The sequence below is a fragment of the Bos grunniens genome, chromosome 3 (assembly GCF_055505025.1).
Source record: "Bos grunniens cultivar Pamir isolate PY7600 chromosome 3, Bosgru_T2T1.0, whole genome shotgun sequence".
Classification (NCBI taxonomy): domain Eukaryota; kingdom Metazoa; phylum Chordata; class Mammalia; order Artiodactyla; family Bovidae; genus Bos; species Bos grunniens.
Genome location: NC_141167.1, coordinates 20,708,048 through 20,728,424, shown reverse-complemented (window position 1 = coordinate 20,728,424; position 20,377 = coordinate 20,708,048). Strand labels below are relative to the sequence as shown.

General features: G+C 39.0%; 1 protein-coding gene, 1 long non-coding RNA gene and 2 pseudogenes across 10 annotated transcripts in view; 1 reads left to right on the top strand and 3 right to left on the bottom strand.

Annotated features, from left to right (window-relative positions):
• Positions 1–20,377, top strand: part of TESK2 (testis associated actin remodelling kinase 2) — a 137,715-nt gene that overhangs the window by 81,891 nt on the left and 35,447 nt on the right. For all 8 annotated transcript variants that reach the window (XM_086385637.1, XM_086385611.1, XM_086385648.1 and 5 more), the window contains one exon: positions 17,183–17,231. In XM_086385637.1, coding sequence (XP_086241763.1) covers positions 17,183–17,231 — 49 coding nt within the window. The remainder of the gene's footprint in view (positions 1–17,182; positions 17,232–20,377) is intronic.
• Positions 175–20,275, bottom strand: LOC147375230 (uncharacterized). The gene is made up of 2 exons (XR_015158169.1): positions 20,140–20,275; positions 175–364 (listed from the first exon to the last, which is right to left on the bottom strand). It is a non-coding gene; the product is annotated as an uncharacterized LOC147375230 (long non-coding RNA).
• On the bottom strand, positions 1,467–4,550 carry LOC147375232 (BCL2/adenovirus E1B 19 kDa protein-interacting protein 3-like pseudogene; annotated as a pseudogene).
• LOC147375231 (NADH dehydrogenase [ubiquinone] 1 alpha subcomplex subunit 1 pseudogene) lies at positions 8,957–11,463 on the bottom strand (annotated as a pseudogene). The gene has a single exon (XR_015158159.1). The product of XR_015158159.1 is annotated as an NADH dehydrogenase [ubiquinone] 1 alpha subcomplex subunit 1 pseudogene (transcript).

Here is a 20,377-nt window from a genome sequence, read left to right as displayed (position 1 = left end):
TGTCCATCTTTGGTGGCCCCACATGGCATGGCTTAGTTTAATTGAGTTAGACAAGGCGGTGGTCCGTGTGATCGGATTGGCTAGTTTTCTGTGATTAAGGTTTCAGTGTGTCTGCCCTCTGATGCCCTCTTTCAACACCGACTGTCTCACTTGGGTTTCTCTTACCTTGGACGTGGGGTATCTCTCCACGGCTGCTCCAGCAAAGCGCAGCTGCTGCTCCTTACCTTGGACGAGGGGTATCTCCTCACAGCCACCCCTCCTGACCTTGAACATGGAGTAGCTCCTCTCAGCCCTCCTGTGCCCGCGCAGCCTCTGGTCCATGGATGTGGGGTTGCTCCTCTCGGAGCAAGTTGGGTAAACAAGTCTGGAATTTAGAGGAGAGGTTCAGGATGATTTTATCACTTAATAGTTAGGGGACCTTAGGTAAGTTATGTAACCTCTATAACCTCAGTTTTCTCACCTGTGAAGTAGAAAAGAATAATAGTACTACTGTACCAGGTTGGTGGTGCTGCTAAAAATTCAGCCTCTATGCAGTGGTGCTGAATCAAATCTTGGAGACAGTTTTGGGAAGAGGAATAGCTTTATTTCTTTGCCAGGTAAAGAGGGACACAGGAGGCTCATGCTCTGGAAAAACCTGTGTGTCCCAATCCAGGGAGAATTGGTGAGTTTTATAGCAACGGTTCAAGGGCAGGGTTGCTGATAAGGATCAAGGTGTGTGCAGGGCTTGTACTTCTTTTATCTGGCCTTAGGTGGTCTTCTCTTTGTCTTCTTGAGGTTAATCAAACTATGTTCTCCTCTGGAATGAAGAATGCTAACATCTTCCACTTGGTGGAAATTTTAGTTCTGTAGAAGGGCTCAAAGATACTATGTTTTATCTCTTGAGGTGGAAGCAGGACCCTGCCCCAAAACTACTCTTTGTTTCTCTCTCTTTTCTGGTTTAAAATAATTTTTTATTGCCCAGGATATTTTTTATTGTGTCTTCTTTTGTTTATTTTCTTTTTTAATATCTATAAATTCAAACTTGCCTTTGTCTTGAAAAACAACAAAGCTTTTATATCACTTGCTAACCTGGTCTCATTTAAAAAGAAAGATGGAAATTATCTTGCAAGAGTAAAATTTGTGTCACAAATGATACAAGTCTAAGTCTAGTGGAACTAAAAGGAAACCACAGCATTGTTGACAAAATCATAATTTGCTAGTAGCATTTGCAGAAAAAAAGCCCTTGCAAATTTCTAAACAACAGTAAACTTTGTTAAGAAATTCCTAAGTGTTTTTTAGGTCAAAAAGAGAATGAGATTAGTAAAACTCTATGCCTTGAGTTTGAATAAAATAGTGGATTTGAGAATTACTAGAACTACTTGGATATATAAAAACAGGGTATAGGTTGGGTCATGCTCACAATGGTCTCAAGTTCAAATAAACTACTGACAATACAAGTCACACGCTTTCCCAGGGGCTCTTTTCCTTCAGTAGGTACTGGCAGTAATCGTGATTAGTCGTTTTCCAATGTAGGTGCCTAGCTCCAAAGCCAGAACATGGCAAAGGAAGAGAGATGGAATGAATACCTTAAGAAATTGTGCGGAGAAAAAATCTCCCGTTTTTTCATGGCTCCACTTTTCCTCATGCTTAAGGAAATGGACTATTTAGGGTGCCAGAGTGGGACTCCTCAGGTGAAATGTTTTCAGGTCTGCTAGACCAGCTGGACACCCAGTCTGCAATTTTCGTCAGTGCACCCACATCTTTCTCTTCTGCAATTTCTTCTGACTGAGAGCTATGGTCCCTGCTGCTGTTTCCTATCAAACATGATCTCCCCCTCTTCTGGTGGGAAAGGGCTGTTGCAGTGAGAACTGTCTCTTGAACTACTCTGAATTCATGTTGTGCATCCAGAAGAATCTTTTCCATGTCTCCATTGTGGATAGAGGATGAGGAGGGTACCTGTTCTAGCCCCCTATTTTCCCCATTGTTATAATCATTGCCATTGCTGCTATTCCTGGGGCGCTGTGCCCAGGAACTGTTGAGGCTGGCTGGCAGAGGCAGAGACTGTTCACCTTCCACACAGTTGTTATTGTTGTCGGGGGGCGGGGGCTGTTGGGGCAGCTGGAAGAGCTGCAGCCCCAGAAGGATTGGTAGCAACACTATCCTTTGTTTCCTGACTGCTCCTCCCTTGTCTCAGCATCCCCTCCCTTCCCAGATTAGCAACTGTTTGAAAGGCTTGTGTGCCCAGGGTCCTGCTTGCTTTTATGGAGATGATTAAATGAAATAATGTCCACAAACAACTTATCGCAATGCAAGGCACTAAATCTTAACTATTATTTTTTATTATTGTTGCTGTTATAATCATCTGAAGCATTATATATTGAGGCTCTATAGCATAACCTTTAGAGTTAAGGATTCAAACAACAATAAATAGATAACTTGTTAAGCAAAAAAAAAAAAAAAAAAAAAGAGTTAAGGATCTACTTCTGACTGCCACTTAATCGGTCTTCATGTCTGTAAAATGGAGAGAGTAATAGTACCTACTACATAATATCTTCATAAAGATTAAATGAGGTAAATCCTGTATTTAGAACAGTGTCTGACACATAAGTGCTCAGTAAATGTTATCTACTATTATCATTATTTGTCCGTGAGCTCCTTAAAGAAGGATTTATTTATATTTATTTCTATGGCCCCTCAGTTCAGTTCAGTCGCTCAGTCGTGTCCAACTCTTTGCGACCCCATGAATCGCAGCACGCCAGGCCTCCCTGTCCATCACCAACTCCTGGAGTTCACTCAAACTTACGTCGATCGAGTCAGTGATGCCATCCAGCCATCTCATCCTCTGTCGTCCCCTTCTCCTGCCCCCAATCCCTCCCACCATCAGGGTCTTTTCCAATGAGTCAACTCTTTGCATGAGGTGGCCAAAGTACTGGAGTTTCAGCTTTAGCATCAGTCCTTCCAATGATCACCCAGAACTGATCTCCTTTAGGATGGACTGGTTGTATCTCCTTGCAGTCCAAGGGACTCTCAAGAGTCTTCTCCAACACCACAGTTCAAAAGCATCAGTTCTTCGGCGATCAGCTTTCTTCACAGTCCAACTCTAACATCCATACCTGACTGGAAAAACCATAGCTTTCACTAGACGGACCTTACTTGATCCTTATTGCCTGGCACTGTGCTTATATATATGTGACAGGCAGTGAAAAAAAATTAAGTGTTCTGTTTATCCATGGAGAGTACAAGTATTTGCACATAGTATTTCTTGGGTTGAATTGGGGAAGAAATAAATCATTGGGAGAGTGTTGTTTCAAAAGTATGTTCACATAAATTGAAGTTTGTGTTTGTATTTTGCGATTTTGGCATGAGTTTATGAGTAATTGTAGGCTAAAGGATAAATTTGGGAAGGAGGAAGAAGCTTTTTCAGTGCTTAGGGAGACAATCTATATACTTGGGTTTGTGGATTTTAGTTCTCTTCTGAACTTCCTGGGTTTACAAACAAAAAGCACGCTGGGGACGTTTTTAAGTCACTGCCCATATATTTATTAATAGCTCTGCCTTTGTCAGGAGACTTGGTATTTTGCTGCTTGTATGACTGTTTTGAGCAATGTGGTTTAAAATTTTCTCTGAAATAAAGTACAGAATGAATTTATTCTTAGTCTCATTTTATTTTTCAGTTGTTATTCAAGATAGAGGATATTTTTCTCTCAGAAATCTAGGATGTTTTTATATTTATTAAACTGGTATAATATTTATAAGCAAGCAGATCTCATTTTAACTTTTTAGATATTTGTATTGTTTTACTAATAAAAAGTAAAATTTGAACATGAACTTGATTCATCCTTATGTTATTATATGTAGTGCTATTGATATAACCTAGTGATGGCTGAGGCATGTTTATTCTGCCTTTAGCAATCTTAAAATTGGACTATAAAAGCTATGGGCAGAAAAGAGAAAACCAGACTGAACCAGCTCTGCTCATTGTCATCTGATGTGAGCTCTGGTGGTTAATGTCAGTTCAGCTGAGTTTTCCTTATGAGTTTTCATATCTAGGACCCAGTACAACCAGTTTTCCGTGATGTAATACCTCTAAAACACGTTTGAACTCCAGCAAACCTTAATTACCCAAGGATATTACTCCTTTTTTTATGGGTCTGGATTCATAGCTCTTTTGGGACTTTAAGATTTGAGCTGTTTCTGCCTCTTCTCCTTTTTGGTTATTGGTAATTTTTTCTAGTCCAAGAGAGAGTGTTGGTATCTTTGCTTTATTTGGGAGTAAAATGCAAAGCAGTTCCTTTTAGTGCCACACATTACAGCTTAGTGGAATCTGGTGGAGTATGTTCCAGGGCCTTGCCTTCCAAAATTATGTGAGGAAATAAGATAAAAATATATTCAAACTTCTGGAAAAACTTTTTTTTTTTTTTTTTAAGAAAAGTAAACCAATCTAAGTAAGTTTCAAATGCAGACATTTTAGAAAGCATATTATTATAAAAATCATGCCCACATTCTAATATTTTGCTATAGGTTTATTTCAGGCCTCTTAATTGTTTTTACCAAACTTTGGAGTCAGACATTTTTCCGGAAAGACCAGTACAGGTCAGAAAAACTTTTATAATAAGAGTCCTGTTTTTACTGCTCAAAGTTGGCAGTAGAAGGGCTTGTAAAGCAAACTAGTCAGATTTTCATTGGTTTGCAGATAGATAGTTCTTTTTTATGAATCAAAAATAAAATTATTCTTGATCTACTGGCCTTTTTCATACATACCGATTATCACAGAACAAAACATAGGCTTTTGAGCCAAATGGATCCATTTTCCAGTACCTTCTCTAGTCTTTGTCAAGTCACTTAAATACCCTGAATCTTATTTTCCTAGATGATAAAATAGGGGTAATTTCATATCAGGTAGTATCTATAAAACACCTAGCACAGTTTCCAGGTATGTTGCAGGTGAGCAGCACAGAGTAATTTTCTTGACAGCTTTGATGCAGTGGCTACATTTCTCTTCCTAGGTCCTGTTATGCGGAATTGAAGAAGTCCCACTCAAAATAGTAGTGTCAGTGTTTTGTTTTGTTCTGTTTTTTAGAAGGAGGATAGATGTGTTTTAGACTGTTACCATACCTCTCCCTTATTCTTCTATTTAGGTAATAAACTTTTGAGAAGGGATAACATTTAAACTTTAGTGTTTAACTCTGAGCTTTATACATGACTATGAGTTCAATAAATATTTGACCTACTAGATGTAAATGCCACCAAAGAAAATAACGTTATTATTTTCCTTATGCTTCTTTACAAAGAGTCAAAACCCAAAATCTATCTTAGATCTGTGAACGTTATAACATAAAATAGTGACCCTTAGATTTTTTTGATTGTTAGTTTTCTAGGACCGCTATAGCAAATTGCCACAAACCTAATGGCTTAAAATAACAGAAAATTATTATCTTACAGATCTTACTGGGCTAAATTCAAGGAGGGTTGTATTCCTTTCTGAAGGCTCTAGGGGAGAATCTATTTTCTTACTTTTTTCAACTTCTAGCGACTGTTTTGCATTCCTTGGCTTGTAGTCCCCTTCCATCGTCAAAGCCTGCAGTGACCCGTTGAGTCTTTTTCATATTGTAGCCCTCTGATATTGACTCTTATGCCTCCCTCTTTCCACCTTTGAGGACGTTTTGTGGTTACAGTGCACCCACTTTGCTAATCCAGGATAATCTCCCTAATTTAAAGTCAACTGATTAGCAGCCTTAATTCCATCTGCAGTTTTTAAAGTTTATTCTACTTGCCATCCAACATAGTCACAGGTTCTAGGGATTAGGACATGAACATCTTTGGATATCTTCTGTCTCCCATAGAATCCCATTAGGAAAACATTTTTGAGCCCATCCCAGGTGCTACTATCAACCCATATTAAATATTAGTAAACATTTCTCTTTTTTGTATAAAAAAAGTAAAATTTTCAATTTTCTTCCCATACTTCCATGAATAATCTCTTTCATACGCTAGTTTTAATAGAGTCTTGAAAGTTTCTGCTTTGCAATAAGAATTTTAACTTAACTGGACTCTAAATATTTACTGAACACTAATTATTCCAGAAAAACATCTATTTATGCTTTATTGACTATGCCAAAGCCTTTGATTGTGTGGATCATAATAAACTGTGGAAAATTCTGAAAGAGATGGGAATACCAGACCACCTCACCTGCCTCTTGAGAAACATATATGCAGGTCAGGAAGCAACAGTTAGAACTGGACATGGAACAACAGACTGGTTCCAAATAGGAAAAGGAGTACGTCAAGGCTGTATATTGTCACCCTGCTTCTTTAACTTATATGCAGAGTACATCATGAGAAACGCTGGGCTGGAAGAAGCACAAGCTAGAATCAGGATTGCTGGGGAAAATATCAATAACCTCAGATATGCAGATGACACCATCCTTATGGCAGAAAGTGAAGAGGAACTAAAGAGCCTCTTGATGAAAGTGAAAGTGGAGAGAGAAAAAGTTGGCTTACAGCTCAACATTCAGAAAACTAAGATCATGGCATCTGGTCCCATCACTTCATGGGAATAGATGGGGAAACAATGGAGACACTGTTAGACTTTATTTTTCTGGGCTCCGAAATCACTGCAGATTATGACTGCAGCCATGAAATTAAAAGACGCTTACTCCTTGGAAGGGAAGTTATGACCAACCAAGACAGCATATTAAAAAGCGGAGACATTACTTTGCCAACAGAGGTCCATCTAGTCAAGGCTATGGTTTTTCCAGTGGTCATGTATGGATATGAGAGTTGGACTGTGAAGAAAGCTGAGCGCCAAAGAATTGGTGCTTTTGAATTGTGGTGTTGGAGAAGACTCTTGAGAGTCCCATGGACTGCAAGGAGATCCAACCAATCCATTCTAAAGGAGATCAGTCCTGGGTGTTCTTTGGAAGGACTGATGCTGAAGCTGAAACTCCAGTACTTTGGCCACCTCATGCCAAGAGTTGACTCATTGAAAAGACCCTGATGGTGGGAGGGATTGGGGGCAGGAGGAGAAGGGGACGACAGAGGATGAAATGGCTGGATGGCATCACCGACTTGATGGACATGGGTTTGGGTGAACTCTGGGAGTTGGTGATGGACAGGGAGGCCTGGCGTGCTGCAATTCATGGGGTCGCAAAGAGTCGGACATGACTGAGTGACTGAACTGAACTGAATTATGAATAACGCAGTGTTTTGGGTATATATAGAGAAACAAAACTAAGATGTATTTAGTCCAGGTGGGCTAACTTAAAATCTTATTGGCTTATAAGCTGTTTCTTAACTCATATTCTAATCCAATGCATGTTGAGTGGAGCTTGAAGGGGGGCTCCTTTTAACCTAGGACAGGGCCTCAGATTCCTCTATTGGATCCTGCGCATCTGCTGGCAGATGAAGGAAGGAAATATGGAGGATGATGTTGAGGTTTTTAATGGGACAGGCCTGAAAATGATATAATCACTTCTATCCCTGTACCACCGGCCAGAACTCAGTGTTACAATCTTAACCAGTTGGGAAATGTAGCCTACTTCAAGAGGAAAAGGGAAGTTAACAAGTAACCATCTCTTCTATACTCTTCCATCTCTGCCCTCAAGAGTCCTCTAATTGAGTGAAAAGGTGGACATAACTAAAACATGTAGTAGGCAAGCCTGGTTAGTGTTACGGTAGAAGTTTAAATGGAGTAATTTGAGTGTATAGGGAAGAGAAAGATTAATTTTGATGAGAAAGATGGACTTATTCCAGCAACAAAATGGAAGTGGAAGTGGGAGAATTCAGGACATATTTAGGAGAAGCTGGTTATGTAACTACAGTAAAACATCGAGAATGCAGATGGATGTAATACAGAGAGGTTTGGGTCAGATCATTAAGACTGTTGAATAACATGCTAAGGAGTTTGGACTTATATCAGAAGCTCTGAGCTGCCACAACAATTTTTTTGAGTAGCCAATAGCTTCTTAAGTGAACAGGTTGTGTCTTACTCATTTTTATAGCCTCTTTATAACTATACGGAGAGGTATTATAACATCATGGTTAAGAGCACAGACTTTGGGAATTCCCTGGTGGTCCAGGGGTTAGGACTCTATGCCTGCACTTCAAGGGGCCCTGGATTCGATCCCTGGAAGGGGGAACTAAGATCCCCCAAGCCACATGGCACGCACCACTCCCCCACCCCCACCCCCACCCCCGCCCGGGCCAAAAAAAAAAACACAGACTTTGGAACCCACTGTTTAGATTTGACTCCTGACTCTGCCACTTGTTAGCTGTGTGACTTTGGACAAGTTACTTAATTTCTCTGAGCCTCAGTTTCTTCATCAATGTATTCAGGTTAATAAAAGTATTACTTCTTTGGGTTATTATGAGGATTAAATGAATATAACATAAAGTGCTTAGAACAATGGTAAGCACTCTTTGAGTTAGTTCTTACAATTGTTATGATCATTACTGGTGCCTGGCACATAGCTGGCACTCAGTACTATTTGAGTGTTCAGAGTTGTGTTTTAAATTATCCAGCAAGTGTTTATATACTATCGTATGCCACTCAAGAGAATGCTTTAAGAAGCTTATGGTCTCCTAAGGGAAATATAAGGCATATTATAAAACAGTTAAAGGTAGAAAATTATGATGATGTAGCAGTGTGGTGTAGATGGAGTGCCTTGGTAATTCAGAAGCATGCTAGTTCAGAAATACTTCTACTTAGAGCCAGATTTGTTTTGGGGAAAGGAAATGAGCTATGGGGCAGAATATAACTCCGTGGAAATGAAGGGTGGGGCATTCTAAACATTGGAAACAGTCTGAGGAAAAAAGTTAAGTTATGGAAAAGTGTGGTTATGATACTTTATGGGGAATGGTAAATCATTCTACAAGAAAGACAGGAAAGTTAAGTCTCTGGTCAAACTCTAGTTTACCAGTAGCATCAGAGTTGGGAGTTTCCTGTTATAGTTTCAGTAACTTTATTTTTATTACACACTACAAAATACAATGCATGCTACACAATATGCAGCATAATCTACTAGCAGGGATAGAAGAGCATGACTGAGTTGTTCTTCATCAACCAGGAAAACATTTCCTTAATCAATGTTCTCCAAACCCTTTGACACATAGGAACGGTTTACTCCAGAGACGTGCCTATCTCTTTCCATCAAATACCACTGATATGGATAATGGGCAACCCTTTTTTCCTTGCCCCCATTACTGAACCTGTGGATGCGCTCGGTGGCCATTCCTGGGATGAACAAGCACACGCCCATAATGGCGATCCCGGGAAGAACCTCAAACCACATCGTGACGCCGTTCCAAAGGCCAAACACCTTCAGTAACTTGAGAGTAGTGATCAGCTAGCTGTCTTTGGTCTAGACGGAACCCTGCTACTCAATACATGCTCCATAGACCAGGCAGCATTAGGATCACCTGGGAGCTTTTTAGAAATTCAAAATTTCAGTTCCCCCCCTGACTTATAGAATCAAAGTCTGCAGTTTACATAGCTTCTGGGTGATCTGTTTCCATATTAAAATTTAGGAAGCGCTGGTCTAAAAGACAATGCAAATGTGTGTGTAATATGAAATAAAAAATAACAAATTTGAGTAATCTGTCACTCACTCTCAAGCATATCCATTAAGAAAATGCCCCCTTTCTGAGCTAAATAATTTAAGCTTGCATGATTTGGGGTGGTGGAGGTGGAGAATAAGAATCATTCATAATGTAATTTTTTTTTAAGATCCTGTCTCTTACCAAGAAAGATTTTCAGCTTTGGCCACATTTTAGATTTTGATTAAAGTAGCAATAAAAATTTCAGTGAAAACTTACTGTTGATATATTAAATGCCTTTTTAGGCGTAAATCACTTCCCTAAAGGATGAGTAATATTTCCCTTTTAAAAGTATATGCTTTTTATAGCAACTCGAATGATTAGCTCTGCTCAAGCTCTTCCAATAGAAAGCTAATTCCTGTCTCAGCTTGCCAGCTCTTTAACACCATTTTCGATGTGGTGGTGGTGGTGGTGGAAAGGAAATGAGGTTGAGAAGGTCTAGCAGAAAAGTTTCACGTAGAAGTAGAATTGTGCAACACCACTACGATGTGGTGATGTGAGCAGGGGGTGGGAAAAACTGTCACGTGAAGCCAGTGCCTGCCTGAACGTGTCCTCTGTGACATCTCTGTGGGTGGTGCGGTAACAGTGATGGTGGGTCTGAGGGCATGGGAAGCAAGGGTAGATCACACTCAAACCAAGTACTTTCAGTTTCTAGACGACCCTTTTAACTTTAGAATGTAGCCATTGTATTGCCTCCCTTCTATACAAATATTTGATGAAATAAAATAAATACCTCTTGGTTTGAGTTTACGTTGTGAAAGTAATTTGGTGATTATTGCCTTTTCATTCAAGAAATACTTGTTTAGCATCTTATGTGCAAAGCATTGTGTGTATATAGAAATAAATTAGATGAGTTCTGTACTCTTAAAAGCCTTCCTTATATTCCAATCTGGAGAAGTCAGAAAGGTTAAAAAGAATAGCTAACATTCTCTAGTGCATATTATGTTCTAAGAGCTCAAGTTATTTTAATCATCACAATAACCATATAGATTGGATAATACCAACATTTCCATTTTGCATGTGGAAAAAACCTGAAATACGGAGAGGTCGTCAGTAAGCAGAGCCAGGATTCAAATCCAAGCAGTCAGACTCCAGACCTTGGACCTCTTGACTTATGCTAATGAGCAGTCTTGCAAAGAAGGATGTTAGCACTGCTGGGAGCCAGGAAGAAAGAGAAAGAGTACTAATGTTAACTGAAGGCATCCTAAAGATCATTGCAGAGAAAATGAAATTTTAGCTATCCTAGAAGGATAATTTTCAGTAAGTAAATGAAGTCTTCCAGCTCAGGGAGGAGCTTGAAGTTAAGTTTCCAGGTCATAAAAATCATTCATTCCCTTCAACAAATCTTTACTGAGATCTTGCTTACTGTGTGTAAGATACTATACTAGGTACTAGAAATGCAGAGACAAATAAAACTCTGAATCTTCCCCAGTAAGGAAAGTTACAAAAAGAGTTATGTGGGCAGAAGGCAGGTTATAATGAGTTTAGGAACAAAGGAAGGTTAAAGATAGGTAGATGTATGTAAAGTGAAAGTGTTAGTCACTCAGTCGTGTCCGCATGGACTGTAGCCATGAAGATCTCCAGGGGAGCTTCCCAACGCAGGGATTGAACCCAGGTCTCCTGCATTGCAGGCAGATTCTTTACCAGCTGAGCCACCAGGGAAGCCCAAGAATATAGGAGTGGGTAGCCTATCCCTTCTCCAGCGGGTCTTCCTGACCCAGGAATCAAACCAGGGTCTCTTGCGTTGCAGGCAAATTCTTTACCAGCTGAGCCGCCAGGGAAGCCAGATAGTGTAAAAATATGTATGTAAAGTGAAACTGTTAAGTCACCCAGTTGTGTCCGACTTGACTCTTTGCGACCCCATGGACTGTCACCTGCCAGGCTTTTCTGTCCATGGAATTCTCCAGGCAAGAATACTGGAGTGGGTTGCCATTTTCTCCTCCAGGGGATCTTCCCAACCCAGGGATTGAACCCCTGTCTCCTGCATTGCAGGCGGATTCTTTACTGTCTTAACCACTAGGGAAACCCTATAGTGTATGTAACCTACTCTTAAAGGTTGGGTACAAATGCAAAGAATGACTTAGGATCATATTTTAGGAAGGGGCTTTGTTTTTATTGTTGTTTTGGTCGCTCAGTCCTGTCCGACTCTTTTGCAACCCCATGGACTGTAGCCCACCAGGCTCCTCTGTCCATGAGATTTTCTGGGCAAGAATACTGGAGTGCCATTAGAAATTTATTTCCTCCTCCAGGAGATCTTCCTGACCCAAGGATCGAACCCACATCTCCACATCTCCTGCATTGCAGGCAGATTCTTTACTGTTGAACCACTAGAGAGGGGGCAAGGGAAGCATTTTTTAAGATGAGTAAATTTAAATATATTTGTAGGATAGAAGCAGAGGAAAGGGAGAAATGGGTGAAGAATAAGGCTCATGGGAAAGTGTGAGCTTCCAAAGATAAGCTGGAACATATCGTGGAAAGTTTCAAATGCTGTGGTAAGGAATTTTGACTTTATTCTATAGGCAGAAGGGAGCCATTGAAGGTTTATAAAGAAGGAAATTACATAGTTCAGGTTTTGAAAAGGTAACTCTAATAGTCATATAAGAGATGGTACAATTTAGAATTGTTAATAATAATAAAAAACATTTAATCTTTATTTGATCATAGGCTAGATATTGTACCTGAAATATCCCATTTTATCCTCCTAACAGTCTTTTAAGGTAGTATGAGCAAACTCTTTTGGTAAAGGATGAGATAGTAAATGTTTCAGTATTCGCAAGCCATACAGTCTCTGTCACAACTATTTAAATCTGTTGTTGTAGCACAAAAGCAGCCCCAGAAAATACCATGTTGCTGCTGCTGCTGCTTATGTTCCAATAAAATTTTATAAAAACAAGTAGTAGGCCTTAGTTATTAACCCCTGCTAGTGCTCTTTATAGTTTAGAAAGCTGTAGTGAAGCTTTTGTATATTACTTATTGTAATATTATAAAAAATTTTTTGTAATAAAAGCTTATTATATATTGTAATAAAAGAATATTGTGTATTATTTACCTCTTTTTGCTATGGTGGGATAATGAGAATAGAATCATCCTTGGGCAGAAATACCATGTAATCTCAGGGAAGCATCCTTCCTGTAAGAGGTTCACTAGATACAGCTATTTATGGCACAACAATTTAACTACGTTCTGCAAAACATCCATTTAACTTTTTATTATAATTGCTTTCCAATAGAATGACCCCTGGAATGAAACTGCTTCGAGAGCAGGGACTTTGTTTTATTCACTGTTCTGTCCCTAATGTCTTACACATAGTGGCCACTCAACAAATAGTTGTTAAATAAAGGAATAAAATACTGACTCTTGTAATTCTGGTGACTGAGGAACTGTACAAACACTTAAAGAACACTGACCTTTTTTAAAGATACCTCTACAGTAAAGAAGATGTGGTATATACACACAATGAAATATTACTCAGCCATAAAAGGAATGAAATAATGCCATTTTCAGTAACATGAATGGACCTAGATATTATCATACTAAGTGAAGTAAGTCAGACAAAAGTAAATATCAAATGATATCACTTATATGTGGACTCTTAAAAAATACAAAATTAACTTATCTATAAAATAGAAATGGACTCACAGACATAGAAAACCAACTTACGGTTACCAAAAGGGAAAGTGGGAGATAAATTAGGAGTTTGGAATTAACAGGTACACACTGCTATACACAAAATAGGTAATCACCAGGAGCCACTGTATAGTACCGGGAACTATGTTCAGTATCTTGTCATAACCTATAATGGAAGAGAATCTGAAAAAGGATATATATATACATACATATGTATGTATACATATATGACACTGAATAGAAATAGACCCTCAGACATAGAAAACAATCTTATTGTTACCAAAAGAGAAAAGGGGAGAGGGATTAATTAGGATTTTGGGTTTAACATATACATGCTGAAAGTGAAGTCGCTCAGTCGTGTCCGACTCTTTGCGACCCTGTGGACTGTAGCCCACCAGGCTCCTCCGTCCATGGGATTCTCCAGGCAAGAATACTGGAGTGGGTTGCCATTTCCTTCTCCAGGGGATGGCTCCTCCGTCCATGGGATTCTCCAGGCAAGAATACTGGAGTGGGTTGCCATTTCCTTCTCCAGGGGATCTTCCCGATCCAGGGATCGAACCCAGGTCTCCTGTATCGCAGGCAGACGCTTTAACCTCTGAGCCACCATGAATCCTTAATATACACGCTGCTGCTGCTAAGTCACTTCAGTTGTGTCCGACTCTGTGCGACCCCGTAGACGGCAGCCCACCAGGCTCCCCCGTCCCTGGGATTCTCCAGGCAAGAATATTGGAGTGGGATGCTATTTCTTTCTCCAATGCATGAAAGTGAAAAGTGAAAGTGAAGTCGCTTAGTTGTATCCGACTCTTAGCGACCCCATGGACTGCAGCCTACCAGGCTCCTCCGCCCATGGGACTTTCCAGGCAAGAGTACTGGAGTGGGTTGCCATTGCCTTCTCCAAATATACATGCTACTATATATCAAATAGATAACCAAGAAGGACCTACTATATAGCCATGGAACTATACTCAATATATTGTAATAACCTATAAGGGAAAAGAATCTGAAAAAGAATATATATATATAACTGAATCACTTTGCTGTATACCTGAAGTGAATGTAATATTGTAAATCAACTGTCCTTCAATAAAAATATTACCAAAAAAAAAAAAAGAAATGTCTTTAATAAGGAAAAAAAAAAGATACCTCTAAAACTTTAGCTCCCCCAAATTGATTGTTTTCTCATTTATCTTGCCCGGATTTCCTTTGTTCTAGTACAGCTTCCTCTTTTACCCAACTGGTTTCTGATGTTAAACTGAAGCTGTCAGATGTTGTATCTGCAAAGACACTATGCCATGCCGCCCAGAAACATTCAGCATTCCAGATTCAGTCTTCCAGCACTCTATGTTACTTATGTTAATTATTCTTTAGACTTTTACCTGTCCTACATTCCTCACCTCATTCTCTTCCATATTAGGTAGTGAGTTTCACAGTAAAGAAACTGACCGGTGAACGAAAGTTGTTTCATTTAGTCTTAACAACAACCTTACCTTGTGGACATTATTAACAAGTGGAGATGGGATTTGAACCTACACCCTCTAACTTCAGAGCTCTTTTTAAAATTGATATCTAGATTGTCAATTATCTTCTTTCTGTACTTTTAATTGTTTTAAGTAATTATTTTTGGCTGTCCTGGGGCTTCATTGCTGTGTGTGGACTTTCTCTAGTTGCAGCGAACAGGGGCTACTCTTGGTTGTGGTGTGCAAGCTTCTCATTGTGGTGGCTTCTCTTGTTGCAGAGCACGAGTTCTAGGTGTGCCGGGCTTCAGTAGTTGCAGCATGAGGGCTCAGTAGTTGGGGCTCGTGGGTACTAAAACGTGTGTGTAGTTGTGGCACATGGCAGGTGGAATCTTCCTGGATCAGGGATCCAGCTCATGTCCCCTGCACTGGCAGGTGGATTCTTAGCCACTGTACCACCAGGGAAATCCAGGACCTCTTTTCTTTTTTTTTTTTTTCCAGACCTCTTTTAACTACTCTATTATTTCACTTCCTTTTTATTCCTAAGCCTGTTTATTCCCAAGAGGTAAGTTTTAGCCTGTCATTGAAACCTGCATCTTATTTTCAATACTACCTAGATATTTCCTTGGGTTTTTTTTCCTTTCTCAAGTCTCCATCGTGTCTCTGGATGCCCTTAGAGAAAACCAGTGGTCTAGATAACACCTCTTGGAGAAACTGTGAAATTTTCACATTGGTAATTTTAGAGCAGCATGTCTTTAAAACTGCTGTGGTGTTACAGCTGACCAGGCTTTCTCCCTCACTCAGTTCCTTTTCACCCAGCAATTATTCACTGAGTAAGCAAACTATTTGCTAGGCCCTGTTAGGTGCTATGACCTGGACTCTGCCTCCATAGAACTTTATGGTCCTTTCGAGCACAGTCTCTGCTGTGCCTTCACTATCAGTTTAGTCAATCTCTTCCCTTTTCTTTTCTCTTCTAAACTAGAGCTTACTTGGGCCTTGTGGGTATTGTTAATGAGACTTTTCTTGACAACCTAAGGCCTGAGTGTCACTGGCTTTATGTCATTTATCTTCTGTCACTTAATGATTATCATCAGTCATAATATTGGTTTGTGATTTTTGTTTAAAAATTATTTTTACCTAAAAATGTAAGCTGATGTTTGAAGAAACTTCAAATATAACATAAGTTGTGCACTGAAAAATAAAAATCACCCTTTACCCCCTCAATACCATTTATTATTAATGCTTCTAGATATTTTCTATTAATATATAAAATTTTTTTACACAAATGGTATTTTAAAGCTTGACATTTTCATTTAGCAGTATATTTTCTGTATATTGTCATGTCAGTGCGTAAGGATTACTTCATTCTTTTTAATGCCTGTATAGTATTCTAATCTATGAATTATACTGTAAATATTTAACAAGTCTTTTATTTGATGGGTATTTAGATTCACATACACTAGTGAAGTAGATGTCCTTTTATGTGAATTTTTGCTCACCCAAATTGAGTATACTTGTAAGATAAATTTCTAGAACTGGATTGTTGGAGTAATGAAAATTTTTGCTAGGATGATCAATTAATTACCCTTTGAAAAAGTTGTACTGAGAACTCAGCAGTATTTCCTGTTCTTGTTTCCTTCCCTTCTGGACAACACTTAGCATTATCACTCTTTTCTGGGGGTTGGGGGGTGCTGCCCTGTTGGGCTTGCGTTCCTAAGCAGCATCCTAGTTCCCTAACCAAGGACTGAACCTGCACCCTCTGCAGTGAGAGCAGAGTCCTAACCACTGGATCCATCTCAAGGAATTCTCCCAATCATTATCATTCTTAATCTTCATTCATTGATAGATTTAAAAAGTAATAGCTCCTTGTTTTAGTATACATTTCTCTAATTATGAGGGAGAGCACATCTTTATATGGTTAGCCCTTTATTCTTAGTTTTCTGTGGATTTTTATTTATTTATTTTTTATGTACGTGCTTTTTGCTTATTTTTCTATTGGGTCTTTTTAAAGTTACATATTTAGAAGAGTTCTTTTTATGTTAAGGAAGTTAGCTCTCTGTCCTCTAGTAAATGTGGGTATTCCCAACCCCAGTTCACTGATTGTAAATTACAGACCTTCATATTGGGTAGTTCAACCTACTTACTTCCTAGATGAGGAAACTGAGGAAACCATAGGGTTAGTGACCTTTTTGTGTGTGTGAGCGTGTAAACAGATAATGGCCAAGCTAAGCCAGTATCAGGTTTCCTTGGTTCCAGCTTGGTGCTTGTTTCATGATACCATGCTGTTTTTAAAGGCTTGCTCACCTCCCTCTTCCACCAATGCTTTTTACCACCAGGTCTTGCCACAGCCAGATATTTCATGATAAACTTAGAATTTACAAGAGTGGTATTAAAGTTTGAGAAGCTACAGTGTTATTCAGGACAGTAGACTTTACAGGTGTTGGACTGTCTCTAACGCATGCACAACTACACTAGTTATGTTCATGTCCTTTTCATTTGTTTAAAAAAAAATCTGTTTTGTTTTGTAGGTTCATGGGTGTGTGTGTACATCAAGGACAGTTGCATGCACTCACAGAGGTAAGACTTCAATAAGCGTGTTGAAGTGACTTCTTTGCCTTAGTTTCAGCATTTATGGTTCCACTCAATTGTTACTCGCATACGTATGCAAAATATGTATTCATTTATGTTTATGTAAAAAGGGCATTGTTAACAAAGCTTTCTTCTGTAGCCTTGGGACAGTTTGCCATATCTCTTAATACTCTTGGATTCCCTGATAACACTTGGTGAGTACCCTGCGAATGAGTCAAGGAGGTCTGGGGTGCTGCGGTTCACGGGATCGCAGAGTCGGACGCACTGAGCGACTGAACTGAACTGAACTGGGAATGAGTGCTCAAATATTATATTGGTTGTTGCTGCCTGGATGACCCCCTCCTAAACGAAGGGATGATGTCACTTGGCTGCGTGCTGTATCATGACAACAAATTCCCGGACTATTAAGAAATGTGTGGGGTCCTGATCTAAAATTCCACTGTTGCTGCTCTAGTTTCCTGACTGGAGGAAAGTACTCCTTGTAGAGTTTACATCTCTATTCTCATTTCATTTTCAGTCTCTTCTAGGCAGGTAAATATGTAGTGGTCACTACTTAGCTTCTGAGGACCAGGGAATCCCCTCTCAAATAAATGCTTCCCAAATTCAGGTACTAGGTTACCAGCTTCATAATTTGCTTGGGTCGCTTCTTAGAAATTTGGATTCCTAGAATACTCTAGGTTTAGTAGGTCTTCATAAGGCTCCTAGGTATTCTTGAAAACTCTTCAGATTCTATCTTCTAGAATGATTTCACATTTCTCCTTGAGAAGCACCAGAATAAAAGTGAAGAATTTAAGAAGGAAAATTGTTCAACAGAATTTGCAAGAACACTGGTTTCCTACTGGCTTGGTACCTGGTATTAATCCTTAATATATTGTCAAGGAGGGTCCCATGTGCCTCACTCAATGTCTTTTTTCTCAATTACTGAGAACACCAGAGTGTGGAATGTGTATAGCTATGTCCTGCCTCTTGTATGGAAGGCCAAAGAAAGTGGGTTAGTGAGGTAGTGAAGAGCATGGGCTCTGTAGTGTTGATTGCCATATCTCTTAATATTCTTGGATTCCCTAATAACTAATTGAATCTAATAATTGAATCTCCCTGTGCTGCAATGTTTTCATTTGTAAGACAGGAATAATAACAGTAGTACCTATCCCTAGGAGTCCAGATAGAGAAGAGGACTATAGCTGAATGTTAAAGTACTTGAATTTTTAAAGTCTTGTGGGAAAGGCAGATTAAGGAATAGCTAGGAAAATAAGAACACCAGGAGTGTGTTGGCCTGGAATGGAAAGGAAGGGGTTTCAAGGAGGAAGAAATAATTACGTAGTTGTGGCAAATGCTGTTGGTAAGATTATGACCACAGTGATACTGCACAGATATAAAATGCTTATTTAATACAGTAACTGGCATACAGTAATTGCTTAATACATTTTAACTATTATAGCATTAACAGTGACCAGTCCCTCCTGAACTCCTCGAATTGTCAGTAGTTTTCATTTAGTACTTAATTCTGTACTTCTGTTTATGTCATTAAATTTTTAAAACCTTTTACAAAGTATAAATAAAAGCACACATATGGAAAATGTGTATCTCACTAGGTTTTCACAAATGAACACACCCATAACCAGCATCCTGGATCAAGAAATATTTTCTGTGTATTTCTTTTCTCAGAAGTGAGTATATATATTCCTCAAAGACAAAACTCTCTCCTCTCAAGCCTTTTATCCAACAGAGCTCTGACACTAAACACTTATAAAAGTATTTGTTGCACTCCCTGTTTATATCATTGTTTTCTGAAATGTGAGTTCATTGGAAGAGCTTGTGTGTTGGTTTTACTGACAAATAAGAATATGCTTTAAAATCTGTGATCATGCCTCAAATCTGAAAGTGGATGCAGTAGAAAGGGCAGAAATGGATGATTGTAGTGCAACATTCCTTTGGCCATGTTGCACTTAAGTAATATTTTCTGTTGCTTTGTAGCTTGTTTATAGTCATATGCAAGATACAGTAAGTGCTTTGTGAGTGTATTTCTGTATAATTAATGAGATATTGATACAACTTATCATATTAATAATCTTTATGGTATTAATAGGCCAAAGGTCATGAAGCCCAAATATCCAAATGTTCTTGCTTGTTTTCAATAAAGGCCATCATGGCATAGATTTCTGGTTTAATGGCCTAATAATTTGACGTGACAGCACAGCTGTTGGTTTCACTAAGGATCATAAAGATAAATTACTAATATCATCAAGTGCACTGCTTAGAACTTGGATGATATTTAGTAAATATTTCTTGATTGGTGGAATTCCTGTCCTCCACAGTAATGTGAACGCCATTCCTTATTTCTCTCAAAATAGTTTGTCAGTAATTACAGTAGAGAAGCACAGATCTTATTGATGCCTATAAAGTATTGATATTATTAAGAAGAATATTTCTCACATACAATGGTGATACAGACTTTTCTGGGCCTCAGGCATTTCTACAAGTGTTCATTGTAATTGTAGACATTAATTGAACTTGGAACAGTCAGACATTTACGAGTGTTTTTTAAAACTACTTACAGTAAGCATAGACTTCTAATTTTTTAACAAATTAGTATTTGTTAAAGAGAAAGCAGTTTAATGAAAGATCAGGTACTTTCGAGTTTAATGAGTTGAATTAAGAATCCCAAAGTATGTCTTTGACTCAGACGACCTAACCTTTCCTTTCATTTATTTTTTTTGTTTTTTTGTTGTTGTTGTTGTTGTTGTTGTTGTTGTTTGCCTTTCATTTAGTCATGAGTATCAAGGAAGTGGAAATCTTTGGTTTTTAAAGACAGAAATATAACCCTATGGTCAGTTAGCTATTGCTATGTAATATTCAACCACAAAACCATGCAACAATAAACATCTATTTCTCATACCTCTGGAGGCTCTGCTAAGCTGAACTGGGCCCAGTGGCCCAGTTGGGCAGTTTTGCTGCTCTCTCTCTCGCTCAGTCATCTATCTGCAGGTCTGCTGGTGGTCTGCTGTAGGGTGAGCTTTGTGTGGGCACTTTGCTTCAGCTGTTTCTCATTGTTTTCTGCGACCAATGGGCTAGCCTGGACTTGTCCTTCTTAAGATGATACCAGAATAGCAAGAGTGTGCCAGCACATTTGTACA